This window comes from Colletotrichum phormii, assembly GCF_030913505.1.
Source record: "Colletotrichum phormii strain CBS 102054 chromosome Unknown BDP81scaffold_32, whole genome shotgun sequence".
Taxonomy (NCBI): Eukaryota; Fungi; Ascomycota; class Sordariomycetes; order Glomerellales; family Glomerellaceae; genus Colletotrichum; species Colletotrichum phormii.
The window spans coordinates 59,638-76,336 of NW_026851474.1; the positions used below are offsets into that span (position 1 = coordinate 59,638).

The following is a 16,699-nucleotide window of genomic DNA, read 5'->3' on the forward strand; positions in this document are numbered from 1 at the left end:
GTCTCCTGGGGTTGGCTACCTGAAGTAGCGAAGGCGAGCACAACAGAAAGGGACTCCAGTGAATTTTTAACCTACAGCATATGAACGTATCTGAGTTATCGAGAACATTCCTATTCCGTGTCGGAGGGCTTGTGATTGAACTACCTCATCTCCCGTTCCAGAACCACAACGATGAAGCTCTGCGTGGCCGCTGCTTCCACTCGCTGGCCGACTCCTGCTCGTTTGAATTTACCTCCATTGGTGGTTGTTCCCTTTGAATCTCCTCTACAGGCTCTGCATCCGCCGACGCTTGCTCCTTTCGACTTTCCTCCCAAGTCTCATCATCCGCTCTGCCAGGAAATGGGGGGAACGAAACGTACTCATGCGAAAAACTGTCACCTGGATCATTTTTGGTGTCTTTCTTCAGCTTCTTCCCGGGCGCCCTGCCCTGGGCTGGTAGTCGAAGCGCACTCTCGATAGTCTTTGGCGCTTCTGGTTCAGCTAGGCCTTTCTCAATCTTAGGGTCAGCCATCTTCTAGGTTTACCTGTGATAAAGTTTCTATCGACAGCAAATGCGGCTCATGATGATGGGTAGAAAGTGAAAACACAGATAGGTTTCTTACCCTGATATCATGGAGTTCTGATAATTACATCTCTTTATAACGACTGCTGCTAGTCTTTTCCTATCAAGATCGAAGACTCTAGATACAACAGTGTCTTTCGTTAACTCAAAAGAGGAACTTGGCGTCTAATATTGTTCTTTCACTCTTTGACGAAGATTTAAAATAGCGCTTGTACGGGTATTGCAGCATTACTGTTGCCACTACCTTAGACTTGAATGCAATTATGGAGACTGTTCAGGTATCAATCACTCGAAATTACTCCGGCATTTTGTGGTCTGCGAGAATGTGAGCAAATTGTCTAGAATAAGGTCAGAAACACCAGCTTCAAACAATTATGACTGGATTATTTTCCCCTTGTCTGAGCCGAACCAACAAAGAATCGCGGAGGTATTGGTAGGGCACTGCATAGCCCCTGGAGCTGCCCCCAAATCGTCAGGGGTTTGTGTTACAAGGATGATAATCTCACATTACTATTCGTATTTCCGCGGGCGCTTTTGGCCCACCATTGGCCACGATCTCCGACGGAACAAGGCTTGTTGCACCTTAATTCGATTAAGCTGTTGCCTGTTTGTTCGGTCCACAGAACAGCCCAGGGCCATCGGTGCCCATCTGCCGCCATCGCTCTTCTACGGAACACAAGGACTTCATCTTCAGCTTCTCTGGTCGTTTCAAATCGAAGGCTCGGTTGGAGCGAGAGCCGACCTATTGGGTGTCATTCAGTCCAACACACTAGGACCTTCGTTTTGACCAGGCCGTTACTTCTGACAGGCTGTTGAAGTACAGTGAGACAACATTGTTAGGTCTTGACAAACAACGTGTCAACGCCAGGCTATGAAGGGGAGGGACGAGGGCTTGGAAGCCCGTCAGCATGCCAAGGGCGCTAACGATCCTTCGCGAACCATTTCGCCCAATGCCAGCGCATTTTGGCTCATCGCCTCTGAATTAGCGTCATGGGTGTGCAGGCTTTCAGCATGATTTGGGTTTGAGGTTAATTTCGGCAGCATCAGCCTCAACCGAGAAGCCAGCATTCCGGCCGCTCCTTTTTCCCGGGTTTTTGAAGCCTTTCCTTCGGACATGGCGGGGAGTTTGATGGCCGAGACTTAACTTTCTCCTCCTCGTTCCTCGCTTTCCGTTACTTTCGGCGTTTTCGTCGCGTCAGTTGTTTCATCTCTTCTCTTGCGCTCTTCCATTTCGCGGAACGATGTTCTTCAAGTCGTGAGTGAAGGGCGCTTTGCTGGGATGTGTGCTGCAGCTGCCTAGCTTCTCGAATGCGCAATCGAAGCGCGCTTGGGAACTATTAGACGTACCATCATCGGAGATCTTCCTACGTCGAGCAGATGCAAGAGGTAGTGCATATCGACCATTTCTGAATGAACTACAACTGACATTTTCGCCATGTAGTCGCGGTTCTCGGCGATTATGCCTACATCGATGGCGGCGAGGTCTCTCAGCTCGATGCGCGAGGTAACCTGATAACGTCGCGAGGCTCCAACGCAGGTCAGTTACATGTATTCATCGACGAAGCAATCAACCCCGACGACACCTTCTCATGCGCTGCGAATACTAGTGAACTCCACATTATCGATCGATTTGACGACGTCATGGTCCGCAACCAGCGTCAGGATCAGGGAGATCACGAAGACGCCGAAAACGATGGATCAACAAGCGATGTGGAAGAACGACGCGAAGAATACATTCTGGATCTGGGGCGGGCATAGCCCATTTGGAGCACCATTAGACGAGCCCACGTCTTGGAAGTTCGAAGCGGACGGCAAAGGAGGTGGCACATGGTCAAAGGAGACGCCGGCAAATCCAACACTTTTCCAGGAACTGCGACGGAATGAAGGAGGCGCATTCGCTAGCACCCCCGACGCTGGGTTCTGGTTTGGAGGACAATCATCGGGCTGGACGACCTCGAACCCATACTCGCAGCCACTCCCCGGTATTCTCTCCTATAATATGACCACGAGGTCTAGGGCGAATGAGACAAATGATGCATTCTCCAAATACGGCACATTAACGGGGGGCTCTGCGACCTACATCCCGACTTTCGGTCCGAACGGTCTCATCACCATAATGGGCGGCGCGACATGGAGCCTTGAACCAGATCAGGCGAAGCCCCTCGGGTGGCAGGACTTCAGTAACTTGACATTCATGGACCCAGTAACCAGAGACTGGTACTGGCAGAAGACGACTGGGAACGCGCCTACTCCCCGTAGCAACTTTTGCAGTGTTGGAGTCGAAGGCAACAACGGAACCTACGAGATGTGAGCATCCCCATCGACCTTAGATGACCCCACCGTCGATTCTAACGAACATTTAGTTTTGTATTTGGCGGCACCAATAGTGAAACAGGTTCAACTTATTACGACGTCGTTGTTCTGAGCATCCCGGGATTCTTCTGGAATCAAGTCCCTTACGAATCGAAAAACCCAAGGAGAAATCATCGCTGCGCAGTAGTTGGCCGCCGTCAAATGCTATCTGTTGGGGGAGCGGATGGGAAGACGGGATATACAAGTGCCGACCCCTGGCCGCAAGGACTTTTTTTTTGTTGTTGTTGTTCTATTTAACGCCATGGCGGCAAGGGCGCAGCCGCCCTTGCGGCAGACCTCCCGGGGGGTATGTGGCGTGAAGGGTCGCAGGCTCTAGCTATATACTATATAGTACACGCCGTATCCTGACGTCCTCCAAATCTTGCTCGTGAGCTACTATGTGTTCTATCCATCCCTAGTTCCCACTGGTGCCCTAGTTCCGTTATAACCATCTGGTCTCTTAATAGAGGTAGTTTGTCGTTTGGAGGATAGGTTATGACCTATCTCCTAGTACCGCGGGCAGATCTTCTAGAAGAAGTCTGTCACGCAAAGGAAGGCCTGGAAGCCTTCAGAGTCAGTGATTAGCCCCTTGAAGTAGCGATCGAGGGACCCTATAGGTCCTACGGGCTCCTGGCGGCTGTAGGGGTAGAGGGTGGGCCACTGTTGCCTCCTCAGTAGGGTCTTTCGGCAGTAGACTAGATGGTCTGCCTCCTTAACCCATCCACAGGAGCAGGTGAGTAGTGCTTCTGTGTGGTTAAAGCGTTGGTGATATTGTTTAAAGTCCCCGTGGCCTGACCGTGCCGCGAGGAGGTGATGAAGGGTATCCCTAGGGAGGCCAAGTTCAGGAGGGCAAGCAAGGGTAGCCTTGAGCCCTAGTTGGGTATAGCGGGGAGTTGCCTCTTGTTTCCACCATCGTCTATATTGGCGTCTTGGCCGCTCTTTAGCAAGCCACTCGCAAGGACTTGGTCTCTTCGACATGACGGACTGGACGTGGAAGACGGACTACGATGCAGATGCCAAAGACTACGAAAGCGCAAAGACAGTTGGTGACTGGTATCAGCAAACGTATGTAACACCAGCCAAATATTGGCAAGCTGACGGCATGAGCCAAGGTGCTAACATGAATCTAGTGGTATCAACTCTGTTCAGTGGTCATCCAACGAAGTCCAGGCACTATTCAGAAAGTCAAACTCCAACACTACAGGTGAAACCAATCAAGATCCGTCCGGCGAAAAAGACGCCAAGGGATCTGCCCCAATAGCTGCAATTGTCGGCGCAATCATCGGGTTTGCTCTCTTCTGCTTCGTCAGACGTCGGAAGCAGAAGACAACAGCGGAAGCAGCAACTACACTTGCTCCATATCCTGACCATTCAAAGGGTGACGGAGCATATCAGGCTTACTACCACCCTGTGGCTCCAGGGGAGCTGCATTCGGATGTGCCACAAAATGAGTTGTACGGTGGGTCGATACCCGAGCACGAGATGTGGGCAGAAGTACCGAAGCATGAGATGGGTGCCTCGGGAGTTCATCATTACACTGTTACTGAACTCGACTTCCACAACACTCTGTTGGGACACGGAGATAGAGATCACTCCAAATTCAGACGTGATCTGCAATAAACGCGCACTTCAATAAACACGAGTTGTCAAATATTTGCTGCAGTCTGAATGCCAGAACAACGCAAGTAATCTCGGCGTAGTATCGATGTTGCCTCAAACTCAGTTATGACCCAATCAAATACAGTAACCATGCTTTTCAACTGCAGAATTCGGTAATAATGCCCAATCAGTCTCCGCTAGCCAGCATATCTGAGCAGAAATGGTATGTTCGTGACCTTGGAGGAAGTGATGACTCGGCCCGGCTGTCGCCCACCGGTCTCCTTCGCCCATTCAAGCGGCAGATGATCACCACAATAGTCGGACTGTCATGTCACACAAACTCCACTTAGGAACGTAATCCGAACGCACCTCTCGTAAATCGAATGAAACATTGAGATAAGGTATCCAACGGGAATCCTTCCGTAGTGGAGCTATCGCTGAATACTATCCACATCCCCTTGCCCTTTTGGCTTAATTTGCAACGTCGAAGTGCGCGATGCCGGTCTATCTCACGTCAGCTAGTATGTCGAATTGCTTGGCTGTTTAACACAATACGGCAGAGAACAGCGTAAAGTATCTATCCTCAATTTCGTTGAAATGACTTATCAGAACGATATTCATACGAGTTCTGCAAGAGATGCAGCAACAATCAGTGCCCAGACCTCACGATGTGTTGGCGTGGTTCCGAGATTTTCCATGGAGGACAGCAATTGTGCAACCTGAGTTGACAGATGAGAGCCAAAGGCCCTCCAGTCTACTCCTGAAGACTCCCTTCATTAAAGACCCAGGCTATCTCGAAAAAAACCCCAGCTCTGTTTTTCGATGGCTTGATTAAGCTGCACCCACCCTACGACAGCCTGTCACCCATTCAGCCACCCTTCAAGATGTCTTCAACTAAGAAGAAGATCTTGTTTCTCTGTAACAAAGACTATGGCCAAGCCAATGTCATTCTTTCAGCTACTTACGCGTTGATGCAGATCAACCCCGATGTTGAAGTACACATTGGCTCACAAGCAGGCTTCGACACTCAGCTCCACCGCTTCGTCGACCAATGCAGCAAGATAGAGGGAGCCCCCGCTGGGAACGCTGTCAAGCTACATCCACTCGTCGGCCTCTCTCACTTCGAGGCCGTGGACAGACCGGACAATCCTGCCCTGGCTACTTGGCTTACAAAGCCCGGACTCGTCAATACCTCCCGCAACATGCTCACACTTGCCGGCCTCGCACTGCCATGGAGCCCGGAGGAGTTCTTCGAGACTTACAAAGCCATCGAGGAAGTTTTCGAAGAAGTGAAGCCTGACGTGACTGTGGTGGAGTCATTCTTCTCTCCGGCTACAACCTTCGCCAACCATGCGAAAATCAACTGGATTTGTCTTGCCCCAAACACCATCAAAGAATTCGCGTTGCCAATGCAACCCAAGTTGGCAATGCTGTGGAAGTATCCCATGTGAGTTCGCAAGTAAATTCGAAGTCTGAATCCAAAAGCTAACGACTGCCAAGCATACAGTCAAGCCTGCCGTTTCCGATCCCACTGCATCTCATCCCCCTCAACGTGTTCTTCAACCTCGTCGCCGGGTATGGATTGTTCGCCGATCCGAGATATAAGCGAGTCACAGCATATCTGGCCAAGCAAGCGGAACCAAACATCGAGATCATCACCTGGAACGAGCTAGGCCTTCTGAAAGCTCCGCCCAAGGGCCTTCGGATCCTCGTCGCCAACAGTCCCGACATTGATTTCCCCTTTGAGACAATTCCTGAGTCCATCACTCCATGCGGCCCTATCACTCGCGCTGCTCCCAAGATTGAAGTCGACGACCCTGAACTCGCCAAGTGGCTGAGTCGAGGGCCGACGGTCTTTATCAGCCTCGGCACGCACCATTTTTACGATATTCCCAAAGCGACGGAATTTGCTCATGCAATCCGAAATCTTCTTGATCAAGCAGATGAACACAATGGTGGTTCTGAAGACGACGCTCGGCTCCAAGTCCTATGGAAGATGCCGCGCAAGTTGGGAGTAAATGAGAGCGCAGCGGAGTACTCTGGGCCGTGGCTTGATATCAAGGCAATCCTGAGCCCGTTCATCGACCAGGATAGAGTCAAGATCACGGACTGGGTTACTGCTGAGCCAAAGTCTATCCTAGAGTCCGGCCATCTGGTGTGTTGCGTCAGTCATGGCGGCTCCAACTCTTTCCATGAAGCTCTATGGTAAGGACCTCCTCGCCCAGCTAGACTGACTTTTCTTTCCGAAATGTCAACTTCAACTCAAGATCTCTCTCACTGACTTCAATCCTAGTACTGGCATCCCACAAGTTATTCTGCCAGGCTGGGGCGACTGCTACGACTTCGCCATTCGGTCAGAGATCTTGGGCATCGGGAAGTGGGCCAACAGGAAGGCCAAGCCTTACTGGGAGAGAGAAGAACTCTCTGAAAAGTTGATAGAAGTCGTGCTTGGCCCGGAAGCGTATGCAATGCAAGAACGAGCTCGGGCTCTGGCGCAGCAACACCCGGAGGGCGCGGGAAGAGAGAAGGCTGCAAGAGAGATTTTGGATCTACTGTACAAAGTTGAAGAGAAGAACTGATCTCTGGGTCTCCTTGATATCATTGTGTTGGTATTCATTTCAGTTGAATGAGTTAAAAGTTGAGACACTATCGAGTTTATCGTCTACCTAATGGGCGAGTTTATTGCCTATGAATTCCAGCGCAGACGCCTCGACCTTACGTATTGACGGGCAAGGATCACTCATCCTCCACAGTAGCCGCGAACCTCTTATCCCCCTTCCACCAAGGCGTCTCTTCAGTTTCTATCAGCCCAACACTGTTTGCTTCTTCGTACGTGAAGGGTTTGTTAGTCGCTTCGAAGGGTTCTTTTCCGCTTTCTGCGCTATAGCCCTTTGCCATCACCGCTTCAGGGTTCAGTTGTTGTGTAATTGCCCTATTCGTCTTCAGGCAATCCGCCATCTCGCAATGCCCCTCCTGGAGCGCAAAATGCAGCGCAGTATACCCTTGTCGATCCTGTGTGTCGACGTCTACCCCATGATTGATAAGCATCTCTACAATACCAAGACTTCCTATCAACGCTGCGAGGTGCAACGCTGTCCATCGCTTATTAGTGTTGAGAATCTGCAAGTTTGCACCTTTCTTGACGAGCAACTCTGCAACTATGGGATGATCTTGAAGGATTGAAAGATATAGCGGTGTTTGGCCCTTCCGAGTCTGAGCGTCTATTTGTGCATTGTGACGCAGGAGCATTTCGACAATCGGGAGGCATCCTGTTGAAGCCGCCTCGTGCAAAGGCGTACGCCATGACAAGTCCTTGGTGTTGACGAGATGCTCCGCTTTCTGAATTAGAACTTGGCAGCATTCAAGATGTTGCCCAGTTACGGCCTTGTATAGTGCGTTGTGATCATCTATGTCAACTTGACTTAGGCTTGCTCCGTTTTGAAGCAGCAGCCAAACGATTGACGTGTTTCCTCGGGCCGCTGCAAGATGCAGAGGTGTCATTCCGTGTTTGTTCCTAGCGTCGACCTCGGCTCTATTCTGCAGGAGAATCCAGAGGATGTTCAGAGAACTTTTGTCGTGATGACCGCTAGTATTGTCTACAGCAAGATGAAGAGGTCGGTTTCCCTTCATCTCCGGCTTGTTGACATCTGCACCACCCTTGATCAACTGCCAAACAGTCATCTCCCGGCTGTACTTCACGGCCCAGCTCAAAGCAGTCAGCCCCTCGGAGTCTGAAACATCCAAATTGACACCTCTCTTAGCTAAACGGCAGATGATGTAGTCTTGGCCCTCTTGTGCTGCCCATCTCAGCAATGCCCACTCCTCGGAAGCCGGTGACTCGATCGATGAGCCTCTATCGATAAGAGTCTTGACGATGGACTTGTATCCCTCTCGTGCTGCCCAGCGCAGCGCTGTGTATCCATCCTTGTCAGATGCACTAACCTTTGCTCCGGCCTCGAGCAGCATATTAACAGTCTTCTGGTGTCCATAACGAGCGGCCCATCGTAAGCAAGTGTATCCCTCAGAGTCTTGGAGCTCGAGGTCTGCTTTTTCCTCAATCAGAATCTTGGTAAAGTACCTGTGGTCCATCGCCGTTGCCATGTGTAGAACCGTCTTGCCATTGGTATTTTGGATGTTGAGGTCGGCCCCTTCGTTGATCAGGAACAATGCAAAGTCTTGCTGGTTATGGGCTACCGCCCAGTGCAATGGAGTGTCTCCGCTCTTTGTTCTGTCATTAAAGCCAAGGTACCCGATCTTTGACATCGCCCTCTTGACCAGATTTTCGAGGCCGAAGTACGCCGAGATATGTCCAGCAGATACACTTGTCTGGTGCGAAATACTTGGATCGGTCATCGTTCTCAGTGCATTGCGCAGCTTGTATTGATCTGATGCAAAGTCCCAGGCCAACTTGTAACTAGTCCCCTTCACTTTTGGTAGCTCGGAGAAGTGAACACCCCAGTACGCCGCTGCATAGCGGAAAAGAGGATACATCTTGCAGTGTTTATTGAGTTCTTCTTCAGAGATGGAAGCTTTCTGGCTTGGGGCGTGGTAAAGGCAGTTCAAACTCGTTTCCAGAAAGATAGCCTGCTCATCCCTTATGATCTCTTGAGCCAGGAGATACTCTGCCGCAGTAGCATGAGCCAATCGAACAGTCCTCTTGGATGAAGACATGGAACCACCAGGAACGACGACGATGAGGCCGATACAGGCTGACAAAAGAATTTCTTCCGTGCACATATTGTATGATGTGGGAAGGTGGTATTTTGTCAACTCGTTGTTGGTGAATGAGGCTGGCGGGGCACTGCGGATTGCGACAGCGTGTAAAAGCTCATCGACGGCCAGAGCTCGCTTAGCGTAAACGACCCACGACAAGGCATGAATAGCCAAGATCCGCTTCGAAACCGAGTTCGTTTTAATACGGTCCATTGCCTGATGATAGACCTCCTGCGGACTTGCTGAGAGGTGTGACAGTTTGTTGATAAGCTCTACGAGACTGAGCGTCGAGGCCAAGGATTCGATGTGAAGATGCGCAAGAAGAAACCTGTTGTTGCATATGATTAACAACCAGCGCACTAGACTTTTGGATGGATTCTGTGTCTTACATTCCTTGAGACTTTTCCATAATCGCTGCCAGAATCTTGGTTTTGAATGATGGATCCGCTATACAGCCGTTCTCTACGACTTGTTGAAAGTCGTAATGGCTTTCGATGAATTTGTCGAAGTAAGCCTTGACATCGAGTTCATCTGCCTTGACTTCACATTTGTGGTCTGGGCTTATCATTCGATAGAGATGGGATCCCGGCCTCGACGTGTAAACCATCCTAAAGTTCTTCGGCAAGCCCTGACATTTCTTGAGGAAAGTTGCGAGAGTATTTTCTACAGAGTTGTCGAGACATTCGTCAAGGGCGTCTACCACCATGTAGATAGTTGAAAACAATTCTGCCTGCGATGCGATCATTTTGATGTAATCTTCCTCACTCGGGACTTGCCGAGTCCTTTTCCAGGCATTGACGACGCGCTGAGTTTCGGGGGAGAGAACGTCCTGGTTTTGTAAAAGTTGCAGCAGTATTGTGGATAGGATGTTGGTGATACCCTGTTCCGCATGTTTTGTGTAGTCAAAATAAAAGTAGACACAGACTTCCTTGCTGCTGTGTCTTATCACTCGCTTGGAAATATGATCGACGATAATAGATCTGCAAAACCGTGATCAGTCCGAGCTCTCAAGAGAGTGAAGCCTATGGTGAGAGCAAAGATTGTACGCTTACGCAAGAACGGTCTTCCCAGATCCAGCTAAAAGAGCCTTGCCGTTAGATCTCCGTTCTCAGTCTAATTGCAACGAAGATGACATCTTACGGATTCCATAGCACCAAAACTTCCGAAAATCTCCAGCACACCATCTATCGAAGGCCGATCGTTGAATTATCGCGTGCCCTGCACCGGGAGTTTTCAATGCGATCTGAAATGTTTCGGTTTGTATCCTTGCAACATCCACTGGCCGTGATACTAGCCTTAGCCAGTCGGCAATATGTAGCTCTGGGTGGTCCACTTTCTTTAGTGAGAACAGGAGACATCACTAGTTCAGTCGGATGGAAACGAACCGGTGGCACCAGAGGTTTGATAATAATGATTCGCTACAAAAGGTTTGCTAGTCGTCAGCAATCTAAACTTGAAGTCCTTCAGTCAGAATCGCTGTCTTTTGATCTCCTACCAAAATACATGTTGTGGCCTGAGTGGTATTTATCACCCATCGCAATGTCCGCATTGCTGCCTGTCGAAACCAATCCCTTCGCTTTGTCGTAGTTCTTCATTGAGATGTTGTTGGAGGCGGCATCGAAGTCAGAGTCTGGGAGTGACGGGTCCACTTCCGACAAAGATCGAATTGCGTCCTCAAGGCTGCCGACCTGCTTCTGCAACTCCGCACTTGCCTTGAAGATCTGTCGAATAGCAAGCACCTTGAGCTTTTTGAGTATGTCCTGCATCAGGCTTTCGACTTTGTGAGCCTTGCCCAGTGGTACAACTTTGTTGTGATAGAACTTGGCAAGAGCCGACCATTCTTTGGCCTCCTTTTCCTGGTTCTTGCCGCCCTCGATGTCTTTGAAGATGTCGCGTATTGTGGAAGCTCGCTTTTGGCAATCAAACAGTGCGGGCATGAGTTCCTTCTCAGCCGCTGCGTCTGGCTTCTCGGCTTTCAACGCTTCATGCGCGAGTTGCAATGTGTTCTCGACGAGTGGGAGGCTTTTTCCCACTTCTCTGAAGGCGGCGGGTAAACCCCTGATGTTTTTGATGGTATCGAAGGTAGCCAGCAACGACTGGATGACAGTTAGAGTGCTCGCTATAATGCTTAGAGGATCCATGTTGGAAAGCTATTAATTTGAGGTAGGTATCCGAAATAGCCGCCGTTGAAGAAGTTCTGGAAATAGATGTGCAGGCTCAAATACTGTGCTGTAACCAACATCAAGGTACAGCCGCGGATTATCAACACGGTTATGTTGTAGACTTTGAGATATGTTCCAACTAAATAAGTCATGTACTATCAAGAACAGTTTCGGATTCAGCAGCCTCTCTCTGTTTAAACATTCGAATCATGCCCTTGGCCGATGAGCCAACGAATCACAGAGAACACTTCGCGCCCACTTGGTTGCGCCAATCCAACTTGCAGGGGACTCGAAGAACAGAGGCATGTCACGCGGGCTGAGCTTCACACCATGATCTTGGTGGCATTGGCTTATGCTACTGGCTCAAAATCCCCACGTCGCTTATCCCCAAACACGTCAACACTGCCACCATTATCGGACAGCCGGCTGCAAAGTCTTACCACACGCATATGTATTGCATGCCAGCCTGCTTGAAGCGTCCGTTAGCGTGTAACGTTCTACTTGCGTTTCGCTATGTTGGTCTAAAATGTAAGGTGTGTGTTGGAAATGTTTTTTTTGGAAAAGATGCGGCTTCAATTCAGGGTCTTGCTTCACTTTCATGATAGTTACACAAAATATTTCTTAGCTTTGATTTCCTTTTGAAGCTACGCTCAAGACATCATCGTTTACAAGAGCCTGACCTGCCTACTTCCGTAGGTTGGTGTCGAAGACCAATTACCTTACCTTGACCCATGTCTAAGTGAGTACTTTACCTATCGACGTGGTTTTCTGCATCTGGCAATACATTAGCGCCCTTCTAGCGCCAATGGTCGCATATGTAAGCTGCGAAAAGCCAGTTGACTTCAAGGCAGAATCCAAGGCGTCCGTAAGGCAGCTGCATCTCTAGCATAGCCTGCTTGAAAGTCATGCTCGGTCCCTATGTCCATGAATGAAACGGGGTAAGCGACGGCCGAAGCGGCGACCTGTCTGGTCGGAGCAGCTGGATGAACGGCGAACGGGTGGCCTCCATTTCATCGCCGCACGACACATGACTGCCAACACGAACCAACAACCACATTGGAACCAATAGTACATGTATGAACGCTCGGCGGCGGTCTCCAGAAGCCGACCAGCAAGAAAATGTTTCGAAAATAGCCGAACCTATCCCGCGCGTTCTCATTCGGGACGGCGTGGATCGGAATACGATGACGAATATAAAGCAGAAGCCACACCACAAGCCCCCATTCCAGCAAATTGGGACTCTGTCGCATTATCCACATCTAGCGATTGAAAGTATGCTTTGAAAGTCAACTGTTACCCCCTCCGTCCAATAGTCCTTCTCTTGTCATCTATATCATGACTCCAGCGCTCCTCTATTCTACACAAAGCGATCCAACTCAACAACAAAGTACTCCGGAGGAAGTGGACTGGAGCGAATCGGAGCTCAACGAACCACGGACATCATACAGACATCACCAGCGTAACACAAAACCTCTCAACTTCGAAGATACTGAATCACAACTTGGATGGGACGGAACTCACCCCGATCCAGACAGCTATAGCAGTTATCAAGAAGCGAGATTCACCACCGGCCAGGCAGTCCCTTATCGGCGAGGTTATCTAGAAGATTTCGCGGATCCTTTGCAGCAGAGAGGTCACCCGAAAAGAAATCCCCCGCCTCAGTATTTCGGTCCCAACGACCCTCAAGGCTTCGATCAACAGCCTCAAATTCCAACAATGAATTACCACGGAGTTCCTCCTCATCCCGGCGCATATCCAATGTATGCTCCCCCAATGCGGCCTCATCCTCCAGCACATTACCCTGGCGGTCGCAGAAATTCGATGGGAGGGCCCCGTCCTATGGGACTACCTCCTCCACCGATTGATCCTTACGGCCCTTACTATGTACCGCATCCAGGACCAATCCATCCTCATCCGTACGATGCTACACCTCGCAGTCATGCTTTCACCGGCCCCCGCCCGCAGCCTGCTTTTCCAAGCCGCCGTAAAGATTATTACACCCAGTACCCCGCACCGCAAGAGTTGTTCGAAGGTCATCACGCAGAAAGAAGCGTCCCCAAGCCCAAGAAACAGCCTAAGCCAAAGCAGGAGAAAACACACAAACGAATAACGACAGATAATGAACTAGAAGAGATGAAGAGAGGACTGGAAGATTTGGAGGTCAGACAACAGCAAGTGCATAACGAATTGAAAGCTCAGCAGAAGAGAGAGAAGAAAAAGGCGTCCGAAGCAGCACTGCAAGCCTCCGTGGTCAGACAAGTGAGGAAGACTGTACGAAAAGAGCTCGAAAACGGGGTCAGTGCTCAGTTGAGAGACATTGACATGCGCTCAGAACTCAGCAGGCGAATGCTCCGCTCCGATGTTGGCTCTAGGGGGTTTTCCACGCCGGTTCCATCGGTCTATGATGAGCGGGATACTGGCGCCATTATTCAAGCTGCTATCATGGAAACCTTGAAGGTGGTACATGGACAGTCGCGGTCAGATCTCGGAGGCTTCCAAGCTCCTCATAGACCAACACATCGACGAGCTGCGTCGGAAGTTCCTTTGTCGGCCGGCGGTTATCCACCACCAAGGGACTGTGATACTGCTGCTACTACATCCAGTAACCCGTTCATTCCAAACCAGTCACCCTTTGGCCAACCTCCCTACCAGGGGCCCGATCCGCAACAAAGACATGCCGGGAAACCTGAAGCCTATTGGACAGGAAGAGTCAGAAAATCTCGCACGAGGAGGGAAAGCTATATTGAACCGCAAGTACAAGGGGACATGAACGTGCCGCTTCGTGGTGGCTTGTCTCCCGGCGACAGCGGCTATGCTTCGCCGGAGCCTCTGAGAGCGGAAAGACCATGCAATCGATCTAGTGCACGAAAGGTTTCTTTCCGAGAAGGCAACGGAATAGCTCGCCCAAGATGCGAGGATCTAGGAGGTGGAGAAGAGGATGGCTGGCCAGAGGATGAGTTTGAGGCGCCGGAACATCCCCCAAGACGAGCGCGAACGTACAGGACCGTGGTGCCTGGGCATCCGGATTACATAATTCAAGTGAAGCCGCCGCCAGCGCCACCACCGCCAGAGTTTGGTTACACCTAAGAGGAAGAGACTTATGACTGTTTGACATACATGTAAAGGTTGAGTAAAACGGTCGGGGCGTAAAAGTGTTCTTCTAGTTGTATCATATCCTTCCATAGCAAGCCTGCTTCTTCTGTTTTACTTTCTAAGGCGAGAGCATCTTACCCAGTCTGATAAAGTAGGCATGTAAAAGATATTGTCACGCCGAGATCACGATCATCATGTGCAGATATTATGCCGCTCATTACGGTCACTACCCCGTGTTCTTGGCCCATGGTTCGGTAATACATCACAACGGTCAACCCATAGCAAATCAAACGTCATAATGTGTATGTGAGAATACATGATAGAGCCACTACAAGAGACGTGGCGATGGTTTGCTATTGGCTCAGATATTGATTGGCAGTCCGACCAGACCTCTCCTGATCCTCAAATGTAAGAACAGGAGACCTCTATTGTATTATTACTCACACGCCTGGATAATAATATCACCCCTCGGGCTTGGGTTAATCCCTAGAACATCTCACATCGTGTTCAAAGATACGACCCGTAGTTTCACTTACACTTCACAAGGTTAACCGCATTGGTAGTAGTAGGGTGCCGAAACAGCTTGGCAGGTTGAGCCCGACTTTACGTACCGTTAGTATCACGCAGTCTCGTACAACCTTGGATGATGACAACTTACAACACAAGTGGTGCAGCCGGTGTACCCTTCGCCTCCACATTGAGCATACTTGGCAACAGTGCAACCAGGGAGCCCGCCAGAGGCCGTCGGCAGCGGCACGCTCGATGCGGTTCCCGTAGGTCGAGAGCCCGCAGTGCAAGTCGACTCGCAGCCAACGCAAGCGGCACCGGCACTCTTAGTTGAGCCTCCGGCGTACACAGTCGGGCCTGGCACGACATAGGTGGTCAAGGTCCTGTGGATGTCGACGAGTATACCGGCATCAGAGGCCTTGTATGCTCCAGGGAACAAGACGGTTCCGGGTGACGCGCTTCCTCCGCCGGTGACGGTGATTTGGAAGCAAGTCATGTACAGCTGGGCGCCGCCGCTTGAGCCGGCAGCGTGCAGGGCGATAGACTCCGCGCGAAGGAGGTAGTCTCCGGCAGGGATGTCCGACGGAATCTTGACCTGGACTTTACCGCAGCAGGTGTTCATGTCCTTTGAGCCCCAATTATCGCCATCACCGTTTACGCTGCCGGCCGCGGCGGACCATCCGTCTTGGTAGATCTTGAACCAGCCGGTTGAGCCGTCGGCGGTCGTAGCGTCGGAGACCTTGGTCATGTAGGCGAGAACGGGTCCGTAGTGTGCGCCTCCGATGGCTTCTTGGGTGCATGTTCGGTCGTTGGTTTGCTGTAAGTGCGGATGTTAGATCTGACGTGGGACATCTATGTCGAATAATACGGACTGACGTACCTGATGCATCTCAACTACAACCGAGGACCCGGCCTTGACCACACACTTGCGAGCAACTGGACCGCCATTCGCGTTGCATCGAACATCATTGGAAGTGACGTCTTGAACGGGCGAGTTTGACAGCGGGAGTCGAGCGCATTGCCCGCCGAACTGCGATCAGTCAGCACAAACTTTGGACGTGTTACGTCGAAGGCTTCGACCTACATCTACTCCATCAACCCACAGAGCCTGGAAGGTTGCATGTGCTGAGACCTGGTTGACCGCGATCGCCAACAAGGATAGAATAGCAGACTTCATGGCGATCAAAGCTTGGTATACGGGAAAAGTTGATTGATGTCCAGGAGGATGTCTTTGGAAGAAAGAGTTACAACATGCTCAACCCGGGTTCGCTAATATATACTCGACATCTCAACCGACTTTTGTCCCAGCAACTTGTAATGAAAGTAAATGAATCGTCTGATCCAACGTATGAAGTTCGTGGCTGTGACCCTTGGCTAGGATCCCTCGGTGCCTTTGACGGGCGACTTGACGAGTGAGAGAGCGTGTTGTTAACGAAGGTAGGACCTCGTGGACGCGGCCGGCACACCGCAATCAAGAGATCCTTGACGCATGCTACGTGCCATACTCTAGGACTTCCCCAAATTTTAATGACTAGACTGTCAGCGGCAGTCTACTAGTGTCGGTAATTGGTGGATTTCGGCAGTGGGATGGGATCACGGAGGACGAGCCCCGTCGTTGGTACGCCAAATGCGGGAATTGTGGCTTTCGTTCCGTTTTGTTTAAACGGGCTGGATCCCAAGGTCAAAGCACTTATCTCGTTGGATCTAAGGG

The 16,699-nt window shown here is 50.6% G+C and overlaps 7 protein-coding genes across 7 annotated transcripts; 4 read left to right on the forward strand and 3 right to left on the reverse strand.

Moving 5' to 3' along the window:
* Positions 1-145: 145 nt before the first annotated feature.
* Positions 146-511, reverse strand: BDP81DRAFT_454881 (uncharacterized protein; the record flags this gene model as incomplete). Its single annotated transcript, XM_060593001.1, has 1 exon — positions 146-511. One exon carries the CDS (start codon positions 509-511, stop codon positions 146-148), a length of 366 nt encoding a protein of 121 aa, XP_060438848.1.
* Positions 512-1,803: 1,292 nt separating this feature from the next.
* Positions 1,804-2,873, forward strand: BDP81DRAFT_454882 (uncharacterized protein; the record flags this gene model as incomplete). The annotated part of the gene is made up of 4 exons (XM_060593002.1): positions 1,804-1,817; positions 1,863-1,948; positions 2,004-2,099; positions 2,170-2,873. 4 exons carry the CDS (start codon positions 1,804-1,806, stop codon positions 2,871-2,873), a joined length of 900 nt encoding a protein of 299 aa, XP_060438849.1.
* A 1,017-nt stretch (positions 2,874-3,890) lies between these two features.
* BDP81DRAFT_454883 (uncharacterized protein) lies at positions 3,891-4,534 on the forward strand (the record flags this gene model as incomplete). Its single annotated transcript, XM_060593003.1, has 2 exons — positions 3,891-3,979; positions 4,045-4,534. The coding sequence occupies 2 exons, from the start codon at positions 3,891-3,893 to the stop codon at positions 4,532-4,534; spliced, it is 579 nt and encodes a 192-aa protein (XP_060438850.1).
* Positions 4,535-5,397: 863 nt separating this feature from the next.
* BDP81DRAFT_333398 (uncharacterized protein) lies at positions 5,398-7,092 on the forward strand (the record flags this gene model as incomplete). Its single annotated transcript, XM_060585667.1, has 3 exons — positions 5,398-5,960; positions 6,014-6,718; positions 6,807-7,092. The coding sequence occupies 3 exons, from the start codon at positions 5,398-5,400 to the stop codon at positions 7,090-7,092; spliced, it is 1,554 nt and encodes a 517-aa protein (XP_060438851.1).
* Positions 7,093-10,591: 3,499 nt separating this feature from the next.
* On the reverse strand, positions 10,592-11,367 carry BDP81DRAFT_465670 (uncharacterized protein; the record flags this gene model as incomplete). The annotated part of the gene is made up of 2 exons (XM_060594305.1): positions 10,592-10,644; positions 10,758-11,367. 2 exons carry the CDS (start codon positions 11,365-11,367, stop codon positions 10,592-10,594), a joined length of 663 nt encoding a protein of 220 aa, XP_060438852.1.
* A 1,239-nt stretch (positions 11,368-12,606) lies between these two features.
* On the forward strand, positions 12,607-14,664 carry BDP81DRAFT_440373 (uncharacterized protein). The gene has a single exon (XM_060591500.1). The coding sequence runs from the start codon at positions 12,724-12,726 to the stop codon at positions 14,473-14,475; it is 1,752 nt and encodes a 583-aa protein (XP_060438853.1). The 5' UTR covers positions 12,607-12,723; the 3' UTR covers positions 14,476-14,664.
* Positions 14,665-15,028: 364 nt separating this feature from the next.
* BDP81DRAFT_333145 (glycosyl hydrolase family 61-domain-containing protein) lies at positions 15,029-16,165 on the reverse strand (the record flags this gene model as incomplete). The annotated part of the gene is made up of 4 exons (XM_060585650.1): positions 15,029-15,082; positions 15,140-15,805; positions 15,869-16,018; positions 16,073-16,165. The coding sequence occupies 4 exons, from the start codon at positions 16,163-16,165 to the stop codon at positions 15,029-15,031; spliced, it is 963 nt and encodes a 320-aa protein (XP_060438854.1).
* Between the last annotated feature and the right edge of the window lie 534 nt (positions 16,166-16,699).